The 21,409-nt window shown below is 39.6% G+C and overlaps 1 protein-coding gene across 2 annotated transcripts in view; it reads left to right on the top strand.

Moving 5' to 3' along the window:
* Positions 1-21,409, top strand: part of LOC126161767 (ATP-binding cassette sub-family A member 7-like) — a 601,933-nt gene that overhangs the window by 236,489 nt on the left and 344,035 nt on the right. For both annotated transcript variants that reach the window (XM_049917824.1, XM_049917823.1), the window contains exon 20: positions 20,967-21,138. In XM_049917824.1, coding sequence (XP_049773781.1) covers positions 20,967-21,138 — 172 coding nt within the window. The remainder of the gene's footprint in view (positions 1-20,966; positions 21,139-21,409) is intronic.

Genomic DNA, 21,409 nt, shown 5'->3' with positions numbered 1-21,409 from the left:
AGAATTGTAGTTCTGGCGGAAATTCTCCCCACACTTTTGTCAACTCCTTCACATATTGCTCGGGTGACAAGCTCAAATGTAACTGCCCGTGTAGTGCCTGATAAATGGTGGCCTGCAACCTCATCAACTCAACTTTTGCATTCCAGATACTATCCCTTACTGACTGCAGTAGTCTTGCCAGAGTTATTCTTGCATCTAATATTTGTGTCCGTGCTTGAACTGTTTCTAAATCCCAGTTTAGAGTTCTGACTGATACCCAGGCATAATTCATTACTTCTCTAGTAGGCTGTTGTAGCATGCATGTGTTGTTCAATGTGCCACTCTCCAAACTCACAATTTGTGTGGAATGTCCCTCCATAGTCACCCTGTTCTCTTTTGCTAATTTTCATGTGGCTTCCATCATCATTTTCAGCTCACTTATGTCACTTGTGTCCACTATCTCAAATATGGTACTCAGGAACTTGCCTCCAGCATCTGTCCATCTCCTTTTTATTTACCCTCTGTGAGTCATGCAACACTACTCCGACCACTTCCTGCATCTACTCCTTCAATCATGCATATGCCAGGAGCAACTTCCTTTGTTCTTTTGGTTCTCCCTAAGCACTCTATTACTTCTTGCTAATTGCTGCAAACCTGAAAACACTTCCTCCAATCCCCTTATCTCTTTCTGCAGCTCCCGTACATGGAATACCAAACTTAAAGACCATTGATGGCTAGATATACCATACCCTGCTGGCTGGAAAACAAAACTCCTCTGAGAACATCTAGCAAAGTGGAATAATTGTAGATTAGCAGCTTCTGTTAATCAGTACAACAAAAGCAAATTGTTTTATTTACATGATGACCAGTTTTGGTCTGGGACACATTTTCAAATCATCGTAACAGATAGTCAAAATGGTATTTCCGAAGATGCAAGAACCATGTCAAAAATGTGCAGACAGTTAAAGTGCATACAGACCTGTCCAGGCAATGATCTCACAGTGCCCCTACTCCTCTCCAGGTGAAGAGGTACAGCAATACCAAAATTAGCATTCTTCTTCCCTTCCCTTCCCTTTCCTTCCCTTCCCTTGCCACATGGCAACATTGACTAATTCCTCAGCTTTAATGCCTGTGGTACATGAGGTACATGGACCTCCTTTCCCTGCTGCTTATTTTTCCACTTCTTCGTCTTTGCTTCCTTTCTTTATTCCACTAATATTCCCCCTAGAATCACTTGTGGCACACCTTTGATCTGCCAATCAGTGACTTATTAGGCAGTTGTAGCTTCACATTCACAGGTGATGTGGTTGCAGTCACTTGTTACGGGCCCTGGTACTGTGACTTTCATCTTCACTTTCAGAGTATACGGACTCAACAACAAAGCCCACTGATCCACTTTGTACTGAGGTAACATCCCCACATGTTTACTGTCTACTCTTACTTTTCAAATGCCTTAGTGTTTTCTTGCTGGACCTTCTTCCACACTTCTCTTTCCATACTCATAAATTCTCAAACTGTTTCTCCAATCCTGTTTCCTTTCTGCTTAATCATAGTCAGTGGTGATGGCATCTTCTTATCATACACCAAACAAATGGTGAAAACTCTGTGCTAGTGTGTAGTTTTGAATTATATGCACATGTAATAACTAAGCATCCTCCCAATCATCCAGTGAACAGCACTGTTATTCCATTTGATTGAGTATGGAGTGAATTAGTTCTTAACATCTTTACTTTCAGCAACTGATACAATTCCTTCATCGGATCTGACGTAAAGTTCATTTCTTGGTCCATAATTATTGTCTCTGGCACCCAAACTTCAACACTCATCCATTCACCAATGGTTGCACAACTGTGACTGCATGGGCACCATCTCAATGTGTCAAGAAAAATGATCTTCGACGGTTGACATAAAACAATTTTCTGCTGGTGTTCGGCTGAATGGTCTTAACACATTCACCCCAATAAAACTAAATAGTTCGGCTGCTTCTGGCAGCTTCTGCAATAGTACTTGTTTACAATTCAAAATCTGCCCATTGTACACACTGTACACAATTACTGACATGCTGATTGGCATCAATTTTCCTTCCTCTCCACCACTGTTTTTGTGTCGCCCTCCAACTCATTGCTCTACATCCCTCATGGTGAGATAAAATATAATCATGCATTTACCCCAGCACCACTTGCTTGCACTTCACTGGTACATCCACCAATTGTCTTATTTCGTATTCCTACACAATAATCCATCATACATACCAGACTGCTGTTGCTTGCTACATTGTTTACACTCTCCATGGGCACTCTGTGTTGTTTGCCATTCAACAAGGTCTTGACCTAGCGCTTGAATCACTGCTATTATTGCTTAATGTGTCCACATTTCTGGTCTTCCTCTTTGGATTGTGGTTTACTTCATACACAAATTCACTGAGTTTTACTGCCCATCTCATCAGTCTGCTGGATGGTTCCTTCAAACCTAGTAACTACTTGAAAGCAGCACACACTGTCACTATCTTAAACTTGCTTCCATCAGGCTAACACTGGAAGTATGTTACTCTGTCCATGAGACAATGCATCTCACTCTCCTTTCTAAAATAATTCCTCTGAGCTCCATTCAATTGTTTTGACATAAAAGCAATAGGGCGTTCCTCTCCAGTGACCTCCTGACTCAAAACACGCCCTATAGCATGGTTGGACGCATCACATGATAATGTAAATTCCTTTTGAAAATCTGGGAATGTTAACACTGGACTTGACCTTAATACCTACTTTAATTTGACAAACACACTCTGACCTTCCTCAGACCAGACCATGCAAATGTGATACCTTTCTTTAATAACTGTGTAGGAGGCCGTGCCATATCCGCAGATCCCTTTACAAATTTTCTATAGTAGTTTACGAGACCCAGAAAAGACTGTAACCTCTAGATTGTTCTTGGTACTGGATAATCTTACTCCAACTGTATCAGTCTCGGATCAGTCCTCCTGCCATACTTACTAATTATGTGGCTTAAGTAATTCACTTCTTCCAATGCAAAGTGACATTTCTCAGTACTTGGTGTTAAATGGGCTGCTGTAACCTCTTGAATACCTCCCTGTTGTTGCTTCTATTCATGCATATTTCCTCAAAAAGATGGTTATGTCAACCAGATATACCAGACACTGATGATGCTTTACTCCTTTCAGCACTCCGCCAACATCCAATGGAATGTTGCTGATGATTTTTTAAAACCAAATGGCATTTGTCTATACTGATAATGTCCCCAAGGTGCTGAAAACAGTGTCTCACTCTATCCTCCGGAGCCACCTAATAGCAAAAAAAGTGTACATTTGAGTTTTGGTTGTGTAAGTTGGTTTAGTTTAGTTTGGTATTGCTCAGTAATATTTTACTTGTATCCTGTACTGTGCATCACGATGTTCTGTTGAAGGATTACCTTCTTTTAATGAATCTAGCTTCTATGCAATTCAGGTCACCGCGTAGAATTTTGTTGACCAGCTATTGTGTACTACTGCCATGTGGACTTCTTTGAAGCATCTCCCATGCTGCAGAATATTGCTAAAGCTTTCTGAATAATGACTAATACCAAATTATCAAATGACGACTGAACACGTATTTTCACTTTCAACCATCTGTTTCCAGATGTCTATATGAGAACTGCATTTACAATTCAGTCTATTAACATGACACTTATACATTCTTACTCTATGAGAATGTGAGACGTAGCTTTACATACAAATTTAAGACATTTCTTTAAGTATTAAGTAAAAATTTAGGTTGTTTTCTTTACACATATATTTAGTAGTACCGTATCGACTCGGGGAATTAAAGGTTTTAAGTTCTATCTTTTATTTCCTTTCAACACGTGTAAAGTACATATCATGCATACACTATCTTAGGCCTAATTTTTTGGGTCTACAGGTTTTGATTCTTAACGTTAGTTTAACTGCATTACGTTACTATATTAATAGTATGTGCATATATTAGTGTTCCACATAACTTTAGTGATCTGTAGTTAATAGAATATTATTGTTATTGCCTAGATAAATTTTGTAAAATATATTGCAAACAACCATGAGTGAAAAGTGTTTGAGCTACCGTAGGAAAGTCAGTTCTGGGGTTCAGTGCAGCTGTTGTTGCAGATGGTTACATTGGGGTGAATATAGTGGCATGAGAATCAGGGAAGTAAATGGGTCCCTTCCATGGTATTGCAGATTATGTGCAAGGGATAGGAAAATAGCAGAACAGGAAGGGAAGATTAGAGCCCTTCAGGCTGAACTGGATAGTGCTGGGGGGAACTGATGAGGTTAAGGGGGGAGGAGGGTGAAGACAGGTGGGAAGTGGTAGCAAGGAACAGGGACCACAGAAAGAGAACAGTATCAGACAGTTTCATCATTGGCACAAACAATAGATTTACCTTGCTACCTCAATCAGCTAAGGAATAGGCTCAAGTAGATGTGAGTGTAGTCAGCACTCAACAGACTTTCACTAGGAAACCAACTGTTGCAAAAAAAAAGTAAAAAGTAGGAGGAAAGTTCTGTTGTTAGGTAGTAGCCATGGAAGAGGTGTGGGCCAGATTTTGCAGGAAAAATTAGTTGACAGGTACCAGGTCACAAGTATTTTCAAGCCCAGTGCATGTCTTAGCCAATTGAAAGAGGACGTAGGATCATTGTGCAAAGGTTTTACATAGCAGGATCATGTTGTGGTAGTGGGTAGAGTGGGAAACAGTATTGATAGGGATCAGGGCTACAATTTTGCGTGTGACCTGGTGAAAATAGCATCTGCAATGAACCATACAAATGTTGGCTTGGTTCCTGCTTTCATGCGGTATGACCAGCCCCAATTGAACAGCTCTGTCAGGAAGGACAATATGGAGCTAGATCAGTTGCTTCAAACATAGGTTTGGTTCCTATTGATGGTGTTGGTAGGCGGGACTTAACAAGTCATGGCCTGCATCTCAGTAGAAAAGGGAAGGGTAAACTGGCTGGGATGATAGCCAAATCTTTAAGAGGGGGGGGGGGCACTGAAACTCATGGGAGTACTTTTTTAGGCTAAGATCAGTATCCAATCGTCCTACATTGATTGAAATTAAGCTTAATGAAAAGTTTAGACAGGCAGGTACTAGTGATGTGAAAATATCACAAGATTCCCATAACAGTACAGTGAAAAATAATGTTAGCATGTCACAAGATTCACATAAAAGCACAGTAAAAAATAATGTTAATATATTGGATCAGAATATCAGGGGATTAAAAAACAAAGTAGATGAGCTCTTTGTTTGTATAGAAGATTTGGAAACTGAGGGTGGGACAGATGTACTGTGCCTGTCTGAATATCATATAGTCACAGGTATGGAAAACGTAAATGTAGGTGGATATAAGCTTTCAGCACGTGTAAGTAGAGACACTATGGAGAGAGGAGGAGTTACCATACATGTTAAAATCAGTCATAGTGTGAAAAATTTGGAAACTAAACAATTTTGCATAGAGCAACACACAGAAGCATGTGCATGTGAGTTTAAACTAAATAAAGCCACTTTTATAATTGTAGCCATGTATAGGTCCCCATTAGGAAATTTTAACTATTTTTGAAAAACTTGGATTTTTTGTTGTGCTACTTGTCAGACAAAGGAAAGTAAATTATTGTTTGTGGAGATTTCAAAGTAGATTTTCTGAAAGAGTCAGATAGAAAGCTTGACCATGAAATATTACTTGGTTCTTTCTATCAGACATCAGTTATTGATTTTCCTACTCAGGAAAGCAGCATATTGATAGATAATGTTTTCATAGACCAAGATAAATTCAATCAAATAGAAACTTTTCCTATTAAGAATGGTCTGTCTGATCATGATTCACAGCTAGTTACAGTATATGATATAGCTTCATACAGTAATGCAAAACAGTCCTCCAAAATGGTGCATTCCATTAACAATTTAACACTTCAAAATTTTAGGGAAAGATTGCAACAGTTAGACTGGGATGAGGTGTACAGGGAACATGATGCTAATTTAAAATTTAACCTATTTCATGATACATTTGTGAGTATATTTGGAAACAGTTTCCCTAAGAAAACAGTGAAATATAACTGTAAGAAACCATGTAAAAATCCATGGCTTACTAAAGGGATAAAAATATCCTCTAAACAGAAAAGGGAAATGTATCTTATAGCTAGGAGGAGTAATGATCCCGAAACAATGAAACATTATTAAAACTACTGCACTGTATTAAGAAAAGTTATTTAAAAGTCCAGAAGTATGTGCATTATGTTTGAGATTAGCACATCTGATAATAAAATTAAAACAATTTGGAATATTGTGAAACGGAAAACAGGGCAACCGAGAGCACAGGAAGACTGTATTTCTATCAAACACCATGAAAAGTTTGTTAATAAGAAGTCAGAAGTAGAAAATATTTTTAATAATCATTGTTTAAGTTTTGTAGAGAAAGTAAGTTCCGCCTATTCAATAGAAAATGCAAGGCAGTATATGGAAGAGGCAGTACCTATGCAGTTTGATAAAATTGAAATTCAACCCACCTCTCCTACTGAAATTAGGAAAATAATAAATTAACTCAAAGGTAAAAGCTCACATGGAATTGATGGCATTTCCAACAGAGTACTAAAAGCTTGTTCTCAGCAAATAAGTAGGATTCTCAGCCACATATGTAGTGGCTCACTGAAACAGGGAATTTTTGCAGATGGACTGAATATCAAAGGGGATTGATCTGATGCTAACAACTACCGCCCAATCTCACATCTGACAGCTTTATCCAAAATTCTTGAAAAAGTAATGAATTCAAGAGTAGCATCACAAGTTTGTAAAAATGAAGTACTAACAAAATCTCAGTTTGGTTTTCAGAAAGGCTTTTCAACAGAAAATGCTATATATGTTTTCACTGATCAAATATTAAATGCAATTAATAACCAAATATCACCCATTGGGATATTTTGCGATCTCTCAAAGGCTTTTGATTGTGTGAATCATGAAATTCTTCTAGATGGTTTGACTCATACTTAACTGGAAGAATACAGAAGATTTAAATTAACAGTACAGATAGTCTACAAAAATCAGCGAAGTCTTCTAACTGGGGAAGTATCAAGAATGGTGTCCCACAGGGTTCAGTTTTGGGTCCCTTATTGTTCTTAATACACTCCTGGAAATGGAAAAAAGAACACATTGACACCGGTGTGTCAGACCCACCATACTTGCTCCGGACACTGCGAGAGGGCTGTACAAGCAATGATCACACGCACGGCACAGCGGACACACCAGGAACCGCGGTGTTGGCCGTCGAATGGCGCTAGCTGCGCAGCATTTGTGCACCGCCGCCGTCAGTGTCAGCCAGTTTGCCGTGGCATACGGAGCTCCATCGCAGTCTTTAACACTGGTAGCATGCCGCGACAGCGTGGACGTGAACCGTATGTGCAGTTGACGGACTTTGAGCGAGGGCGTATAGTGGGCATGCGGGAGGCCGGGTGGACGTACCGCCGAATTGCTCAACACGTGGGGTGTGAGGTCTCCACAGTACATCGATGTTGTCGCCAGTGGTCGGCGGAAGGTGCAAGTGCCCGTCGACCTGGGACCAGACCGCAGCGACGCACGGATGCACGCCAAGACCGTAGGATCCTACGCAGTGCCGTAGGGGACCGCATCGCCACTTCCCAGCAAATTAGGGACACTGTTGCTCCTGGGGTATCGGCGAGGACCATTCGCAACCGTCTCCATGAAGCTGGGCTACGGTCCCGCACACCGTTAGGCCGTCTTCCACTCACGCCCCAACATCGTGCAGCCCGCCTCCAGTGGTGTCGCGACAGGCGTGAATGGAGGGACGAATGGAGACGTGTCGTCTTCAGCGATGAGAGTCGCTTCTGCCTTGGTGCCAATGATGGTCGTATTCGTGTTTGGCGCCGTGCAGGTGAGCGCCACAATCAGGACTGCATACGACCGAGGCACACAGGGCCAACACCCGGCATCATGGTGTGGGGAGCGATCTCCTACACTGGCCGTACACCACTGGTGATCGTCGAGGGGACACTGAATAGTGCACGGTACATCCAAACCGTCATCGAACCCATCGTTCTACCATTCCTAGACCGGCAAGGGAACTTGCTGTTCCAACAGGACAATGCACGTCCGCATGTATCCCGTGCCACCCAACGTGCTCTAGAAGGTGTAAGTCAACTACCCTGGCCAGCAAGATCTCCGGATCTGTCCCCCATTGAGCATGTTTGGGACTGGATGAAGCGTCGTCTCACGCGGTCTGCACGTCCAGCACGAACGCTGGTCCAACTGAGGCGCCAGGTGGAAATGGCATGGCTAGCCGTTCCACAGGACTACATCCAGCATCTCTACGATTGTCTCCATGGGAGAATAGCAGCCTGCATTGCTGCGAAAGGTGGATATACACTGTACTAGTGCCGACATTGTGCATGCTCTGTTGCCTGTGTCTATGTGCCTGTGGTTCTTTTAGTGTGATCATGTGATGTATCTGACCCCAGGAATGTGTCAATAAAGTTTCCCCTTCCTGGGACAATGAATTCATGGTGTTCTTATTTCAATTTCCAGGAGTATATATATATGAATATATTAGAGGGAAACATTCCACGTGGGAAAAATATATCTAAAAACAAAGGTGATGTGACTTACCATACAAAAGCGCTGGCAGGCCGATGTTGTTGTTGTCTTCAGTCCTGAGACTGGTTTGCTGCAGCTCTCCATGCTACTCTATCCTGTGCAAGCTTCTTCATCTCCCAGTACCTACTGCAACCTACATCCTTCTGAATCTGCTTAGTGTATTCATCTCTTGGTCTCCCCCTACGATTTTTTCCCTCCACGCTGCCTTCCAATACTAAATTGGTGATCCCTTGATGCCTCAGAACATGTCCTACCAACCGATCCCTTCTTCTGGTCAAGTTGTGCCACAAACTTCTCTTCTCCCCAATCCTATTCAATACTTCCTCATTAGTTATGTGATCTACCCATCTAATCTTCAGCATTCTTCTGTAGCACCACATTTCAAAAGCTTCTGTTCTCTTCTTGTCCAAACTATTTACCGCCCATGTTTCACTTCCATACATGGCTACACTCCATACAAATACTTTCAGAAATGACTTCCTGACACTTAAATCTATACTCAATGTTAACAAATTTCTCTTCTTCAGAAACGCTTTCCTTGCCATTGCCAGTCTACATTTTATATCTTCTCTACTTCGACCATCATCAGTTATTTTGCTCCCCAAATAGCAAAACTCCTTTACTACTTTAAGTGTCTCATTTCCTAATCTAATACCGTCAGCATCACCCTACTTTATTCGACTACATTCCATTATCCTCGTTTTGCTTTTGTTGATGTTCATCTTATATCCTCCCTTCAAGACACCATCTATTCCGTTCAACTGCCCGGACGGTGTAACACTGTGCCAAGATGTGCTGGCCGTGCACCAAGGCATGTTTAGCCACAGGGTGATCCTCATTACCAACAAACACTGTCTGCCTGTGTCCATTAATGCGAATGGACAGTTTGTTGCTGGTCATTACCACATAGAAAGCGTCACAGTGTAGGCAGGTCAGTTGGTAAATCACGTGGGTGCTTTCACACGTGGCTCTGCCTTTGATAGTGTAAAACTTCCGGGTTACAGGACTGGAGTAGCTGGTGGTGGGAGGGTGCATGGGACAGGTTTTACACCGTGGGCGGTTACAAGGGTTCCTATATAACACCTTTGGGATGTTTTGGAATGACGACTTCATACCCGGCCTCACAGACTGACATCGGTACCTCTCCTCAGTGCAGCTCTTGGTGAAGAATGGGCTGTCATTCCCCAAGAAACCTTCAGCATCTAGTTGAACATGTGCCTGCGAGAGTGGAAGCTCTCATCAAGGCTAAGGGTGGACCAACACCGTATAGAATTCCAGCATTACCGATGGAGGGCGCCACGAACTTTTAAGTCATTTTCAGTCAGGTGTCTGGAAACTTTTGATCACATAGTGTGGAATGTAAAATGGCATTATCAGTTCAACAGTTCAAAATTGACATGAAGAATGAGAAAAGGTCATTGAAGTTCTGAATCTTCAAACAATTGTTTAAAAACAAGACTTTAATGGTTTCTAAGAGGATTGACTAACTAGGATGTCTTATTTTTAACCCCTACGTGTTACACCTTACCTCAAAAAATTCTAATGCATACATGACTCCTGTTCTTAGCATTTTAAGAGCAATTCCAATAATTCACATATTATAATACACCTTAGCCTGGACTGTCCAATTAATTCTTATATTTCCTAATCAGTAATTTACAAAGTAATGTGATACTTTGTTGCTGTTTTAAATTCTGCTTAGTCCAAAATTCTTATTCTGTATGAGTTAACGAAGTTCTACAAACAGCAACAAAGATAAAATAATTGGAAAAACCTGTTCTTCTTTTGAGTACTATGTTTGCTTCCCTCCAAAAGTTATGTGCTAAATATTTCGTCACTCAAGCAAGCTCCATGGTGACCTATAGACATTTACACATTACCTTTTAGATTTATGTCTGGATTTAGAAATAAAGACAAAATAAATCCTAGAATATAGCACTACTTATTTGCGCAGGTTAATAGGATCACTCACCAAAATAAAGGGATGCCCTGTATTGGTTCCAGGAACAATTAGAGCTATGTTTAGTGACATTTTTGGCAACTGCTTCATTTTCTTTGAGAAATCAGTGACTAGTTGTTACAGTATTCTGCATACAGAGGGCATGCCTTTAATTTGAAGGTACGTGGCTTGCAACAAGTTGGAGTTGGCAAATTTTCACTGTTCTAAGCAGTAGTCAAATGAAAGTGATGTAAATTTCAGGATTCCACATGTGTTATATTAATTAGTGAGTGTTTCATGTTTTCAGGGGTGTTTATGGTTCTCATTGTAAATTAATGACTCATGTACATGAAATTTGTTTTAACCTACATAGTCATTCCTTTCCTGTATAAAACATTGTACACAATGTGTGTGTGTGTGTGTGTGTGTGTGTGTGTGTGTGTGTGTGTGTGTGTGTTTCAGGCAACATATTAACAAATTCCTTGTATTGTACCTTTCTGCTATACCAGTTTATTCCCTTTTTCTGTGCTACAGTTGTCTGTCGCTTCTACATCTGTCCTATCTCTTAGTATTTTCTAAAGATTTCTCTGTTGTATTCATCAGATGTAATAAAGTGGATGGATGTACAGAGTACAGTGGAGTACGTAAAATTATGTTACGTATTGGTTGACACCCATGTATTTCTGTATGATTTGCTGCAGTTATTTCAAGTGTGACTGTGTTGAAGGTACCAAAAAATCTTAAATATGCCTGTAAATTCAGCAACTGTGTGACAGTAAATTTAAGAGGTTGACAAATCAGCCAACCAGTTGCAAATGAAGGTTTATTGGAACTGTGGACCCAGGTTTCAACAATTTTTAAAAAATTGTCTCCTTCAGAGGAAGCAATGCAGCCTAAAAATTACATTAGTAGTTACTATAGTATTTTAAACAAAACAAAGATGTGAGAACTGTAGACAAACATTGTTTGGTAAGTGTACTCATTTGTTACATCACATGCTCATAAGGTACACTGAATAAAGCCAAATGGCTCTTGTCATATGAAACATTTGTCTTTAGGAAACAATTAGTCACAACCCATAGCTTAAGAACTCTAGCAACATTGTATCTCAGGGGTGAATATTAAATGCCAAGTTTGGTGGTCCATTGATATAAGGCTGTTGTCAGTATAAAAGTTGACTTATACGAAATCAAACATAATGATGATATCTGGATTATAACAGTATGCATCTGGCAAAGGTCAACTCCCCAACTGTACAGGCTCCAGCATGAAGGAAAGCTACATACAGAGGATGTGAAATGTGTGCTTGTGAGAAATGAGCCTTGACAGCATTGAATAGTATGTAAATTAAAGCAGAAAAAGGAAATTGTGTCTTTCATAAGGCCACTGTTATTCTAAAATGTTATAAAATCAAACAAATATAAAATTCTGTTTAAAAATGGAAACTGAAAACATCCTTACAACAGAGTAACAATGCAATGACATTTCACTGTGCATGTAATGAAATGTCCCATTAAAAGTAATAAATACTGTAAAGAAGGGAGGAAGGGGAATATGAACTAAAATTATTGAAATCTAATTGCTAAATGGGAGAAACCTCCATTTAGCATTAACAAAGTTTATAAACTGTAACTTATGACAAAGTAACATTGCACCTTCATTTCGCAGTGCATGTGGTAAACAGTTCTATTAAAAGTAATAAATACTGCAAAGGAGGAGGAACATGAACTAAAATGTACTAAAGCATAGTTACAAAACGGAGAATCTTCAAATTTTCCACTTAGCATTAAAGAAGTTTTCCAACAGTAGATAAACGAGATTAGCCGACAAATTCCATATCCACATTAGGCTAAAAAACATTACAAGATTGTGTTGAAAAGGCATAAGAATAACACTATGTTAAGTAAAAATTGGTATACAAATGTAAGACAGTATTAAATTACTGCACAGAGATAGAATTTTGAGGAAAGTGACATGCTTGCCAAAGCTAGAGGATACCGGTAACTGCATTGCTATGCAGCTGTGAGCAGCAGCTTAAAGCCACCAAGGAAGTTCTTACTTGCCAGCTGCATGTGAGCATTCAAGATGTTACCATCCTTATTAGCTAAATGGTAATCTGTTTGGAATTATGTATACAGAATAACAATGGTGACGTTGATATTTGTCATATGCCAACTTACTCTGACAATATTATTCCAGCAGACTCCTTTTACCCACAGCTTAAAAAAGTAGCCTTTTTCCATTCAGTAATAATCAAACTTAAAGAACACCATTTCTCCTCTACGATTTTCAGAAAGAAATTAATTTAATTACCGTAATCTGTTTCAAGCAATAATGACTATGAACGGCATATAGTTGACCATGTCCTTAGTACTAAAGTGACCGAAAAATGTTTGATTTACAGGATTAGGTGCCTCTTGACTAAAAAATATGACTGTAAGGTTACTTTCTGCACCAACAAGGGTTTGAAGAAAAATTTGGTGCTCATGTTAAACAGTGTAGAAGATTAATGTACAAACTGGCATTTTCAAAATGTTATGGAATAATTGTTCTGATTGTTATATAGGACAGACTGGAAGAGGTATTAAAGGCAGGTACAAGGAACATCCACCTGAAAAGAAAGCTGGCAATCTATATAATTATTCTTCTGCAGAGCATTTGCTTATTTCTGATCATTCTCCAAGGAAATTCGAAGACAGTAATTTCTTGTGAAGAGGTAACAGGCCAAAAATTACGTTTGTTAGAAGAACTTGAAATATTCAACCGTTTAGCTAATAGAGATGGTAACATCTTGAATGATCGGATGCAACTCGCAAGTAAGAACTTGCTTGATGGCTTTAAGCCACTGCCCACTGCCTCATAACAATGTGTCTGTAGTCTCGGCTAGCTTCGGCAAGCATGTTGTTTTCCTCAAAACACTTCCTCTGTAAAGTAATTTAATACCATTTTCCATTTGTATGCCAATTTCTACTTGCATGTAGGTTATCCTCATGCCTTTCTGACACATTCTTGTAATGATTTTGAGCCTAATCTGAATCTGGAATTTGGTTGGCTGTTCTGCTTCATTGAGTATCCATGAACTTCTTTGATGCCAAGCAGAAAATTCTCCATTTTAATAATTATGTTTTAATCAATTTTAGTTCATGTTCTCCTCCCCTGCCCCCCTCCCCACTCCCTTATTTACATTATTTATTACTTCTAATAGCACTTTTTATTATATGCAGGGCGAAATGTCAGTGCAGCATTATGTTTTTATAAGGATGTTTTCAGAATCCTTTTAACAGACACTTTCTGTATTTGGTTAATTTTATATCATTTTAGATTAACAGTAGCCTTCACAAGAGACAATTTTGTTTTCCTACTTTAATTTACATAAGCTACTCAAGGCAGTTTAGGTACATTTCTCACATGCACTCATTTAGCACACTCCGCATGTAGCTTTCATTAGCACTAGAGTCTGTACATTTGGGCAGTTGACCTTTGCTGTTTGCCTCAAGCATACTGTTTTAATCTAGATACAGTCATAGTGTTTCATTGTGTATAAGTCAACTTGTACATCAACAGGAGTTTTATGTCAATGGACCACCACACTTGACATTTAATCTTCAAACCTGAAATATGATTTTGCTGCAGTCTTAAGCTATGGCTTGTGATTATTTGTGTCATTAAGATGAATTTTTCATGTGACAAGAGCTGTTTGGCTTTATTCAATGCAGTTGTGATGTAACCAGAGTGTACACTTATCTTACAATTTTTGTCTGCGGTTGCTTCATCTTTGTTTTGTTTAAAATAATATTGTGACTACTAATGTAATTTTTAATGTGTGTTATGCCTTCTGAAGAAGACAGTTTTTAAAAGAATTGTCAAAACGGTGGTCAAGAGTTTCAGTAAACCTTTATTTGCAGCTGGTTGTCTGATTTTTTCAAATTGTCCGAGTTTACTGAAAGATGTTTTGCTGCATTCTATTGACTTTGTTATAATGATTTCTGTGAGAGTTCAAATTTTTATGCATACCTTTGCAAAATGTTGGTTGTGATGTGGAATGATTTTAAAAGTCTGAATGTACAGCCGTGCTGTATAGTATAGTTGTCTAACAACCAACAGGTAGGGCAAAAATGGAAGGTGTTTTCATCAAGGAAGGCATTCAAGTTGGAGAAATTAAGTATTGTGGAAATTCCAGTTACTTATTTCCTATGAAGAGTTAGATCTTCAACCAGAAATTAATCGAGTAAAGAGTGGCAGAAGACTACCAAAAAATAGCAAAGGACTTATACACAAATACATCATTTGTTACCAGTTCGACTGTAGTATGACACCTACCAGAGCTCAAGGAACTTGATAGCCACTTGCACATCCCAGACCTTCAGTAATGGTTGCTTAATTATATATGTGCATTGGTTGTACACCATCCCTGCTGAGTTCATGTGGTGAATAGGGGGATGCCAACCATAAATTCTTCAGTTCTGTCAGTTTGTCTTGGTCCACAAATGCTCTATTGGAAAATCTACTAAAACTGAACTTCCCCTATTGACTTCAGCGACATTGTTATTATTGGAGAAAACCTACGAAGTCTTCTGATTCATATTATTTGCTTTAACCAACCTGGAAAACAGTCTTCAAAAGTGAAATATACTCAACACTGCATGAAAATGAAAAGTTTTGAACTGATTTTGTGATTACATTTAATGTAAGTTATCAACCATGAACCATGGTCCTTGCCGTTGGCGGGGAGGCTTGCATGCCTCAACGATACAGATAGCCGTACCGTAGGCGTAACCACAACAGTGGAGTATCTGTTGAGAGGCCAGACAAACGTGTGGTTCCTGAAAAGGGGCAGCAGCCTTTTCAGTAGTTGCGGGGGCAACAGTCTGGATGATTGACTGATCTGGCCCTGTAACACTAACCAAAACAGCCTTGCTGTTTTGGTACTGTGAATGGCTGAAAGCAAGGGGAAACTACAGCCGTAATTTTTTCCGAGGGCATGCAGCTTTACTGTATGATTAAATGATGATGGTGTCCTCTTGGGTAAAATATTCAGGAGGTAAAATAGTCCCCAATCGGATATCCGGTCGTGGACTACTCAAGACGACATCGTTATCAGGAGAAAGAAAACTGTCATTCTATAGATCGGAGCGTGGAATGTCAGATCCCTTAATCGGGCAGGTAGGTTAGAAAATTTAAAAAGGGAAATGGATAGGTTACAGTTAGATATAGTGGAAATAAGTGAAATTCGGTGGCAGGAGGAACAAGACTTTTGGTCAGGTGAATACAGGGTTATAAATACAAAATCAAATAGGGATAATGCTGGAGTAGGTTTAATAATGAATAAAAAAATAGGAGTGTGGGTAAGCTACTACAAACAGCATAGTGAACGGATTTTTGCGGCCAAGATAGACACGAAGCTCACACGTACTACAGTAGTACAAGTTTATATGCCAACTAGCTCTGCAGCTGATGAAGAAGTTGATGAAATGTATGATGAGATAAAAGAAATTATTCAGGTAGTCATGGGTGACTGGAATTTGACAGTAGGAAAAGGAAGAGAAGGAAACGTAATAAATGAATATGGATTGGGGCTAGGAAATGAAAGAGGAAGCCGCCTGGTAGAATTTTGCACAGAGCACAACTTAATCATAGCTAACACTTGGTTCAAGAATCATGAAAGAAGGTTGTATACATGGAAGAACCCTGGAGATACTAAAAGGTTTCAGATAGATTATATAATAGTGAGACAGAGATTTAGGAACCAGATTTTAAATTGTAAGACATTTCCAGGGGCAGATGTGGACTCTGACCACAATCTATTGGTTATGAACTGTAGATTAAAACTGAAGAAACTGCAAAAAGGTGGGAATTTAAGGAGATGGGACCTGGATAAACTGACTAAACCAGAGGTTGTACAGAGTTTCAGGGAGAGCATAAGGGAACAATTGACAGGAATGGGGGGAAAAAACAGCAGAAGAAGAATGGGTAGGTTTGAGGAATGGAATAGTGAAGGCAGCAGAGGATCAAGTAGGTAAAAAGAAGAGGGCTAGTAGAAATCCTTGGGTAACAGAAGAGATACTGAATTTAATTGATGAAAGGAGAAAATACAAAAATGCAGCAAGTGAAGCAGGCAAAAAAGAATACAAACGTCTCAAAAATGAGATCGACAGGAAGTGCAAAATGGCTAAGCAGGGATGGCTAGAGGACAAATGTAAGGATGTAGAGGCTTATCTCACTAGTGGTAAGATAGATACTGCCTACAGGAAAATTAAAGAGACCTTTGGAGAAAGGAGAACCGCTTGCATGAATATCAAGAGCTCAGATGGAAACCCAGTTCTAAGCAAAGAAGGGAAAGCAGAAAGGTGGAAGGAGTGTATAGAGGGTCTATACAGGGGCGATGTTCTTGAGGAGAATATTATGGAAATGGAAGACGAGGTAGATGAAGATGAAATGGGAGATATGATACTGCATGAAGAGTTTGACAGAGCACTGAAAGACCTGAGTCGAAACAAGGCCCCGGGAGTAGATAACATTCCATTAGAATTACTGACAGCCTTGGGAAAGCCAATGCAGACAAAACTCTATACCATCTGGTGAGCAAGATGTATCAGACAGGCGAAATTCCCTCAGACTTCAAGAAGAATGTAATAATTCCAATCCCAAATAAAGCAGGTGTTGACAGATGCGAAAATTACCGAACTATCAGTTTAATAAGTCACAGTTGCCAAATATTAACGTGAATTATTTACAGCTGAATGGAAAAACTGGTAGAAGCCGACCTCGGCGAAGATCAGTTCGGATTCCGTAGAAATGTTGGAACACGTGAGGCAATACTGACCCTACGACTTATCTTAGAAGAAAGATTAAGGAAAGGCAAACCTACATTTCTAGCATTTGTAGACTTAGAGAAAGCTTTTGACGATGTTGACTGGAATACTCTCTCTCAAATCCTGAAGGTGGCAGGGGTAAAATACAGGGAGCAAAAGGCTATTTACAATTTGTACACAAACCAGATGGCAGTTATGACATGAAAGGGAAGCAGTGGTTGGGAATGGAGTGAAACAGGGTTGTAGCCTCTCCCTGATGCTACTCAGTCTGTATATTGAGCAAGCAGTAAAGCAAACGAAAGAAAAGTTCGGAGTAGGTATTAAAATCCATGGAGAAGAATTAAAAACTTTGAGGTTCGCCGATGACATTGTAATTCTGTCAGAGACAGCAAAGGACTTGGAAGAGCAGTTGAATGGAATGGGCAGTGTCTTGAAAGGAGGATATAAGATGAACATCAACAAAAGCAAAACGAGGATAATGGAATGTAGTCGAATTAAGTCGGGTGATGCTGAGGGAATTAGATTAGGAAATGAGACACTTAAAGTAGTAAAGGAGTTTTGTTATTTGGGGAGCAAAATAACTGATGATGGTAGAAGCAGAGAGGATATAAAATGTAGACTGGCAATGGCAAGGAAAGCGTTTCTGAAGAAGAGAAATTTGTTAATATCGAGAGAATTTGATTGAGAGTATTCCAGTCAATTTTGTCAAAAGGTTTCTCTAAGTCTACAAATGCTAGAAATGTAGGTTTGCCTTTCCTTAATCTAGCTTCTAAGATAAGCCGTAGGGTCAGCATTGCCTCACGTGTTCCAATATTCCTACGGAATCCAAACTGATCTTCCCGAAGGTCGGCTTCTACTAGTTTTTCCATTCATCTGTAAAGAATTCGCGTTAGTATTTTGCAGCCATGACTTATTAAACTGATAGTTCGGTAATTTTCACATCTGTCAACACCTGCTGTCTTTGGGATTGGAATTATTATATTCTTCTTGAAGTCTGAGGGTATTTTGCCTGTCTCATACATCTTGCCCACCAGATGGTAGGGTTTTGTCAGGACTGGCTCTCCCAAGGCCGTCAGTAGTTCTAATGGAATGTTGTCTACTCCCAGGGCCTTGTTTCGACTCAGGTCTTTCAGTGCTCTGTCGAACTCTTCACGCAATATGATATCTCCCATTTCATCTTCATCTACATCCTGTTCCATTTCCATAATATTGTCCTCAAGTACATTGCCCTTGTATAGACCCCCTGTATACTCCTTCCACCTTTCTGCTTTCCCTTGTTTGCTTAGAAATGGGTTTCCATCTGAGCTCTTGATATTCATACAAGTGGTTCTCTTTTCTCCAAAGGTCTCTTTAATTTTCCTGTAGGCAGTATCTATCTTACCCCTAGTGAGATAAGCCTCAACAACCTTACATTTATCCTCTAGCCATCCCTGCTTAGCCATTTTGCACTTCCTGTCGATCTCATTTTTGAGACGTTTGTATTCCTTTTTGCCTGCTTCATTTACTGCATTTTTATATTTTCTCCTTTCATCAAATAAATTCAATATTTCTTCTGTTACCCAAGGATTTCTACTAGTCCTCGTCTTTTTACCTACTTGATCCTCTGCTGCCTTCGCTGCTTCATCCCTCAAAGCTACCCATTCTTTTTCTGCTGTATTTCTTTCCCCCATTCCTGCCATTTGTTCCCTTACACTCTCCCTGAAACTCTGTACAACCTCTGGTTTAGTCATTTTATCCAGGTCCCATCTCCTTAAATTCCCACCTTTTTGAATTTTTTTTCAGTTTAAATCTCAGGAAGTATTTTCTGTAAGTATTTGTATGGAGTGTAACCATGTGTGGTAGTGAAACATGGATGATAAATAGTTTAGACAAGAAGAGATGAGAAGCTTTTGAAATGTGGTGCTACAGAAGAATGCTGAAGATTAGATGGGCAGATCACATAACTAATGAGGAGGTATTGAATAGAATTGGGGAGAAGACGAGCTTGTGGCACAACTTGACTAGAAGAAGGGATCGGTTGGTAGGACATGTTCTGAGGCATCAAGGGAACACCAATTTAGTACTGGAGGGCAGCGTGGAGGGCAAAAATCATAGAGGGAGACCAAGAGATGAATACACTAAGCAGATTCAGAAGAATGTAGGCTGCAGTAGGTACTGGGATATGAAGAGGCTTGCTCAGGATAGAGTAGCATGGAGAGCTGCATCAAACCAGTCTCAGCCGGCCGCGGTGGTCTAGCGGTTCTAGGCGGTCAGTCCAGAGCCGCGCGACTGCTTCGGTCGCAGGTTTGAATCCTACCTCGGGCATGGATGTGTGTGATGTCCTTAGGTTAGTTAGGTTCAAGTAGCTCTAAGTCTAGGGGACTGATGACCTCAGATGTTAAGTCCCATAGTGTTCAGAGCCATTTGAACCAAACCAGTCTCAGGACTGAAGACCACAACAACAACATCAAGGTAATAATTTTGGCTGTTAGGAGACTCTCCCAGATAGCAAAAATTATAAATGGAAAAAATTACATGTGTATATGAGAAATCTTCCACAGAGTCTAAACTGGATGACCAGGGAAACCCTCTTTTCTACATCTACATCGAAACTCCGCAAGCCACCATTCAGTGCATGGCGGAGTGTACTCTGTCACTGTTTCTGTGACTTTGACATAATATGAAATTCAATGTTTTCCTACTATGCTGTTGTCAGATGTGTTTGCTGACATGAAAAGCATAATACTTTTATAATTCACACACAATAATACTTTCAATTATGCTGAATTAGGAGGAAAATTGACCAAGCCAAATAATTTTGAGTTTCCCATCGTAACACTGCTCACAGCACAAAAAATCTGTTTCACACATTTGTAAATCAAGATACAGTATAAGTCTGCCAAATTGTAGTGCAGGGAAAATATCTGAAATTTTCAGCAAATGACATACACAGCCACAAGCTGTATATCTGGATGCAAGTGACTGTGACATCATACAAGCAAACTAAATAACTAAAATTTTATTGACGTTTGTTTCTCATGAAATCTGTTCACTTTCTCACTTTGCCGAAGTCTTGAAGTGGTAATAGGAGATTATTTGTTTATTCCTTCCCTTATTTTGGAGAGGCATAGTGTTACTCTTGGCATGATAGAATGGAGAGTCATTGGGTATGACTTCGGGCCATGGCTGGCAGTGATTTAGGGACTCTGACAGCACCATAATATGTCACAGGCATCCAGGATCCTCATGTGACAGTAATGAGGTGCCATTTTTCAACAGAACAAAGCATGTCCAAATGTGACATGTGTGTCTATAAAGTGGGTACGTAGTTCGGCTATACTCCTATGTTCAGGAAGATCCTGATATCTGATAGAACATGCGTGTGGTGAACTTAAATGTCAACTCCACCCAATACAGTTATGGGCCAGCTTGCCTCAGTAACAATAGGCATTGCCATTCAATTGATGGCCATTCTACAACTTCCATGTAGTGTTTGTGGCCCTATTTCTGTAGACAACATTAAGAATCTTATTTTCAGATTTTGTCTTTCTTTTCTTTTTACTGTTTTTACACGTTTCTACATATTTAATAATATAAATTTTCAAATAAATGACAGAAAGACTTTTTTGTTGCAGGTGATAGTTTTGAACCTGATCCATTACATCTCAGACAAGGAATTTCTGTTCACAACTTGACAAAAGTTTACAGCAATGGAAAAGTTGCAATAAACAATTTGACATTAAATTTTTATGAAGACCAGATTACTTCATTCTTGGGTCACAATGGTGCTGGGAAGACTACAACCATGTGAGTCATTTTTGTCACTTTAGTCATCAGTTTTGTGTTACATTTTCATATTAATTTGCCATAATACCTAATTAATTTGTTTCCTTCAGGAGTAAAATGCTGCCCAACGAGGAATCAAAATGCCTTCTAATTATCGATACCCCATTTGGGCTTTATCAATACCAGCATTTTTCTTTTGGAGTGGCAAGCACACAAGCTATTTTTCAACACTTTTTAGAGCAACTTATAGCATCAGATCCAGGTTGCATCAAATATTTAGAGGACGTAGTAG

The sequence above is a fragment of the Schistocerca cancellata genome, chromosome 2 (assembly GCF_023864275.1).
Source record: "Schistocerca cancellata isolate TAMUIC-IGC-003103 chromosome 2, iqSchCanc2.1, whole genome shotgun sequence".
In the NCBI taxonomy this organism is placed as follows: Eukaryota; Metazoa; Arthropoda; class Insecta; order Orthoptera; family Acrididae; genus Schistocerca; species Schistocerca cancellata.
Note: the sequence above shows the minus strand (reverse complement) of the source record. Positions and strands in the feature narration are given on the sequence as shown.